The sequence below is a fragment of the Manihot esculenta genome, chromosome 12, assembly GCF_001659605.2.
Source record: "Manihot esculenta cultivar AM560-2 chromosome 12, M.esculenta_v8, whole genome shotgun sequence".
Lineage (NCBI taxonomy): Eukaryota > Viridiplantae > Streptophyta > Magnoliopsida > Malpighiales > Euphorbiaceae > Manihot > Manihot esculenta.
The window spans coordinates 5,674,653-5,681,004 of NC_035172.2; the positions used below are offsets into that span (position 1 = coordinate 5,674,653).

Sequence of the window (6,352 nt, forward strand, 5' to 3'; positions counted from 1 at the left end):
TTCCAACTTACTAATGCAAACCCATATCAATGTACTCTCTTTTAGAAGAGTGAAAAGTTGGACAAGCTGCCGTTATACTTTGGGGCTCCATATCAATATATGGAGAAGACAAGGTAAAACAAAATAAACTAAGAGAAAATATATATATATATTTTTATTCAACCAGGTAACATTTCTGAAAGCCCTGGAGATTCTAGTATTTCATAGGTAAACTGAACATGACTTGAACTGTAAACACTGCCCCAATATGAGGGCAAAAGCTCAGAACAGCTTGAGCAACAAAAGACTCCAGGGAACTGTCACCAAGTCTTTTCAGTTAAATGTAAGATCTAACCTTCAACCTGCCAGAGACAAAAGTATGATTCGATCAATAAACATCTGATGCAAATTGAAGACTACAAACATCATATAAATGAAGCAGTTATAAATAAAAAACTAACTTCGCCATTCAAGTGGCTGCATTTGCTATTGTGGGGTTCAAACCCTTATTATCTCATCCCCCCTTACATTGAATCAAAATAAACAACCAACTCACAATGTGCACAGCATTCCCCAACTTTTCTAATGTATATGTCAATATTTTTAAAAAAAACCTCATTCATTTGAACTAAGTTGAGGAGAGAATTAAAGGTGGAAACTCAAAAAGTACAACTGAAGTAGAATCAGTGTCAACTTGATGAAATTGGCAGTAAGTAAATAAAAAACTTAATTGTTTCTGCTTATTTGTTTGTTCATAGCTTAAACTATCATTTTTCACCAAGAAGGGTATAAATTTTGGGTAGTTTTTCAAATCTGACCAATCCTTTAAATTTAAGTGTTCTAACTTTGAGAAATTATTTATCTAAGAACAGCTCACCTCCCAATCCTCTCACATTTCAGTGGAGAATGTGGGAACCACTTACTTTGTGAGATGTCTCGATCATAACTAACTAATGATTGGTTTTTAGTTATAGTCTTCGCTAGGGTTCCACCTCAAATAGTTAAACTACCTTCATATAATTAAGCTGTTAATTAGGATAACCCAGAGATATAATTGTTGTTTACTTGATTAGGATTCAACATAAGATCGTTTAACATACGTAGATTCAATATGGGGAATCATGGTGGCCTAATGATAACAGGAGCATGAAGTTGGCTTGCCTGAAATAAGTTCAGCTTTCTAACAACCCAAAGCAAGATTTTTCTTTTTTCTGCTAAGTGAGATAAATATGTTCCTCCTTAGCAGAGTGACACATCGCTCTACATAGGTAAGTTCTTAAGAGTTCTGACCAGGTTCACAACTTAACATGTTAATTGATGGGGTGCCAGGTTTCCCATTTGTTGACCATTTCAGATTTAGGTGGTTGAGTGGTTCCTATGAATCCACCATACCTGTTTCTGGCCATCTCTATTTAAGTTTTTTAACCAGCTAGTCCAGTTATGATCTGCAAACATGGACATATAGCTTGTCCATACAAATTGGACATTAAGCACATATGAACATTTTTCCTAAATACACAAATATCAGACACTTCTATAAGATTACAGGATAAGCTAGTGTAAAATGTAGCAAAACCCCTAAGAGTTTTAATTATCATGAGTACCATTAACTGACACCCAATTCTTCTGTATGAGGTAGACTCTTTGCCTCAAGCTGTTGCTAACTCTACCACTAATGAAAAAGATTGGTTGCTCTGAGATGAGAGAACTTTCTAAGTTTAGAAATGGGAGAAAAAAGCATTGATTTTCTTCAATTAAATTAGAGCAAAGGACTAATCCCTCATGCTAAATTCTTCCCTTCTTTCTCTCAGAACAAGCAACAAAGAAGTCTATCCATCTTTTTAATATTTTTCCTTCTTCATAAACTCTAAATCCCAACTCCAGCACATAATGCAATCTCATATAGTAATCTATGAACATGGCAAAGTTTTAACACTACGAACACATCAAAATTTACTGAAACAATGAAGAGAACCAGATGATTGTCTTTTAGATTGATGCCAGAACAACCCAAAATCTAAAATTATCTCCATTCTTCTAGTTTTTCCTTCAACCCTTTTCTTTTCTGGATATCATGCTTTAAAAGGGAGAATAAAATGTAGAAACACAAACAAACCTGGGGCGGATTTGTATTCTGGGAAGATAAAGACTGGAGATTCAAGATTCTAGCTTCAAGGGCGTCAAAAGTCTGCCTCGTCTATGAAAAGTAGAAGACAAACAAGCAAATTACGAGAAAGAGAGAGAAGAAAGCAGCAATAAAGAAACGGGAGAAGATGGGTGTACTTGAGAGGAAAGGGCATATCTATCAGCCCATAGATCTCTCCAAATGAAATGGCCGATTGCAGCTGCTGAGACAGAAAATCCCACTGTGAACCAAAGCAACCGAGTTCTCAGCATCTTATTTTCTCGAAACGGAGACAAACAGAGACCAGAGTCGGACCATAGAGAGAGAGATAGGAGGGTGACACGTTCTATTTTTAATTTTTTTTTATTTAAAAATGCATTTATCAATACAGTTGAAGGAAAAATATTAGTTTATAAATTCAGTCAAACTTTCAAACTAAAATAAATAGGAATAAATTGGTTAATTTAAAGGGATCTCGAACAAAATTTATAAATTAATTTTTTTATTAAATTTTTAATAATAAATTAATTTTTAAATTTAATTTTTTCTAATAAAATAATTATTTCATTAATGAAAAATATAAATCACTGTTAATTGATTATTGATTAAAAATTTTATATTTTAATAATCAAAATATCCTTTCAAATGCTAATATTTTCTTTAATTAAAGGTTATTTTTATTTATTATTTTAATAATAAATAATTAAGAGATATTTTTAATTTTGAAAAATCGAAGAAATTGTGGGTATCATTTTTTTATTTGTTATTATAATAAATAATTTTAAAATATAAAATTAATATTGTAAGTATAAAAATTAATAATTAATTTATATATTCCATAATTATAAAATTAAAGATTTAAAAATTAAAATTAATTTTATATTCACATATTATAATTGGAGTCTGTCTAAATGATATTTTAAAGTATAAAATTTTTTATATTTATAGAATATTAATTTTTATATTCTAAAAATTAAACTTATTTATAATGTTAATAAATAAAAAAATAATGGATAAAACACAAATTCACTCATTTTCAAAAATTAAAATATTAATCTCTCAATTTTTATTATTAAAATAATAAATAAAATATTAATTATTTAGAAAGATATTTTGATCATTATAAAATATAAAACATCTATTCAATGATCCATTAATAACAATTTATATCTTTTATGACTAGAATTATATATTATTCTGTCAAATGAAAATTAAATTTAGAAATTAATTTATTATTAAAAATTGAATAAAAAATTATTCTATGGGTTTTATCAAATTTTAGAAAGATTTCTGTTCCATTTCAAAAAAAAGAAAGAAATATTTCTGTAAATTATCTAAATAAATATTATGAAAAAACCCACAAATTTAGTTTTTATACTTTCATTTAAAGAAAAAATAAATCTAATTTAATTTTTTTATGAATTGTATTTTTACTATAAAATATTATTTTTAATAATAAAAATAATTTTTTATTTAATATATCTAATTTTTAAAAATTTTATATTAATTAAAATACTAAATTTTTGATATTTTAAATTATAAAAATAATATTTTATTATTAAAAAATTATATTATATTAAAATTTATTTTTTTAATAAAAGTATAGGTTTCTTATTTTAAAAAATTTGATCTCATAATGATTTTATTGTAGATAGTAGTGGACGACGAGGATTAACCACGTGAAAATTTTATAATTTTTTTTGTTATTTATAAATAATTATTATAATAAGTTAATATTAAAACTAAAATTTGTGATATCGAATTAAAGATTTTAAAAAAGGAAGATCATGGAAACTCAATCATAGTTCTTAACTACCGTTGTGATTACAATATAAAAGTTACATATGGAATTGGTTTACGCATTGAATTTCATATCGATTTAAAATAAAATAATTTTGTATGAGAAGTGTTTAAATCAATATGAAATTCAATATGTAAATTGATATGAGATTCAATTCGTAAATCGATATGAGATTAAACCAAAGCAAATGGTCTGAAATTAAAATTCCACTGAAAATGGAGAAATCCAGTTGAGATGATCTCCTGCTTGTTCAAGAACAAGACCCATTAATACAATTCCAGCTATTATTATTATCATTGCTCTCCTGATCACCTTGCTGGTTAGGAATGGGATTTAGAAGAAGATTAGGGTTTGCTTCCATAAATGGTGGAGAATTCTGATATTGCTGAATGGGACTTAGAAGAAGATTAGGGTAAGCTTCCACAAATGGTGAAGGGTTCTGATATTGGAACTCAAATGGATAAAAAGCAAGTTCTTACAATTAATAAGCTGGGACTAATGTTGGTAGTTTCTATGGTTATTTAATTTTAAATTAAGTAAAATAATTTTATTTATAAAAATAAATTAAATTTCAAGAAAAATTTATATTTTATTTTATAATTTACTAGTGATATTTTATCTTGTAAGAATTTATATGAACTTTATAAATATTTTGTATTTTATCTTGTAAATTTACTTAGTGTAATATCAATTTTTTAGTTTTTTTCTAAAAGAGAATAGAGTTAATATTAATTTTGGAATAACGTATACGATGTTCACTTGATAAAATATTTTATTTTATTTATGATTGGTCACTTATCCACTAAATTAAATACTAACTTAAGTTAATTTTGTGATTTTATTCATTTTCATTTTAAAATTTATGATTTAATTTATATTAAAATAATATTTAGTGGTATCACATTATTAGCAAATAACAATAATTTTCTGGTATCATTAAAAAATACTGATGTAATAAGTAAAATTTAATTGTTAATAAATAATTTTTTAAAATATTTTTTTAAAAAATATAAAAATATATATATTATTTGATTTTATTATTTTTATTTAAAATTTTTTAATTTAATTTATGTCAAAATAATATCTCTTTCTTATTTGCTATGTAAGTGTTTTTTAACAGTAGAATTATCATTCTTTATTAACGGCCTAATACTAAAAGTGAGCATTAATCGATTTGAACTAAATAAACCAATTAAATCAAACTGAATAAAAAATTTGGTTCAATTGTATTTTTTTAAAATTTAATTTTATCGATTTAGTTCGGTTCAGTTTGATTTGGTTCTAAAAAAAATCGATGAAAACGGAACCAATATATATTATTGAAGAGAGCTTTTTATTTGTCAATTAAATGTTACTAGGTAGATAAGAGGCTTTTTTTTAATAAGCAAAAATTTAGTGTTTGATCCTTAGTTTCTTTTTTTTTTCTCTCTCTCTTTTTTCATGTAATTTTATCTGAACTGTTTGATCATTTGATTAAATGATCTTAACCATTGAAATGAGTAGTATACATTCACCTTTTGTTCTAAAATCTTAACTGCAATCATTCTCTTTTCTTGAAAATTTAGAACAGCTTAGAAGTCTTATCAGACCAAATTTAAATCATTTTATTAAATTGTTATTAATTTTAATTTACATTTTTTCTACCTAATTCTATAATTTTGATCTTATTTTGTAAAAAACGGTGTAAAAGGTAAATTGGTAAAAATGCCTTTAAAACTGCCTAAAATAGGATGAAGGAGAACAAGCATGTTTGCACAAGCCAAGTTGCAGTTGAAGAGGAGATAAATGAGGAAAATACATTCAGCAGAGTAGTTTGAAATTCCAATTTCAAATCTTCAAGAAGTTTTTGTCTTATTTAGGAAGCCAAATCTGAAGAATATGCACATTCAAAATTCAAAAAAAGGATCTACCTCATCAATGAGATCTAGGGCAACACTTGTACATATAAAAGAATCACAAAGGAGCCGCCTCTTGGTTCCTCTCTCCCACACATTCGGCAAGCAAGGCCTCCTTCACTCCAAACAGCCGGCCACTCTTCTTCTTCTTCTCTTTCTTTTATTTTTTATTTTGTTTCATCTTCTTCTTCTCTTTCTTTTATTTTTTATTTTGTTTCAGCCATGAGTGGCTGAAACCTCTTTTTCTAATTGAAGATTAGATGAAACTTTAGTTATTTTATGGATTGAGAGATCTGAACATATATTGTTTATCTTTTGTTTTTCAATATTTATGCAATTTCATGCTTAATTCCATTGTTGCTTTGTTGTTTAAATCAATAGGGCCCATTGATTCTTGATTGCAAAACAATAATTTGTTAGTTTGTATAGTTTTAAGTCTGTAATTGTTTGGATTATTCAAATACAAGTAACTCTAGCCGTAAAAACTAAGAAAATTGCATGATCTAGTAATATCACCATACGTTTGGATTGCTAGAATTAGGTCTCTCTATT

General features: G+C 26.6%; 1 protein-coding gene across 1 annotated transcript; it reads right to left on the reverse strand.

Annotated features, from left to right (window-relative positions):
• Positions 1–129: 129 nt before the first annotated feature.
• Positions 130–2,454, reverse strand: LOC122721319. Its single transcript, XM_043948543.1, has 3 exons — positions 2,263–2,454; positions 2,096–2,176; positions 130–341 (listed from the first exon to the last, which is right to left on the reverse strand). Exons 1-3 carry the CDS (start codon positions 2,374–2,376, stop codon positions 330–332), a joined length of 207 nt encoding a protein of 68 aa, XP_043804478.1. The 5' UTR covers positions 2,377–2,454; the 3' UTR covers positions 130–329.
• Positions 2,455–6,352: the final 3,898 nt, after the last annotated feature.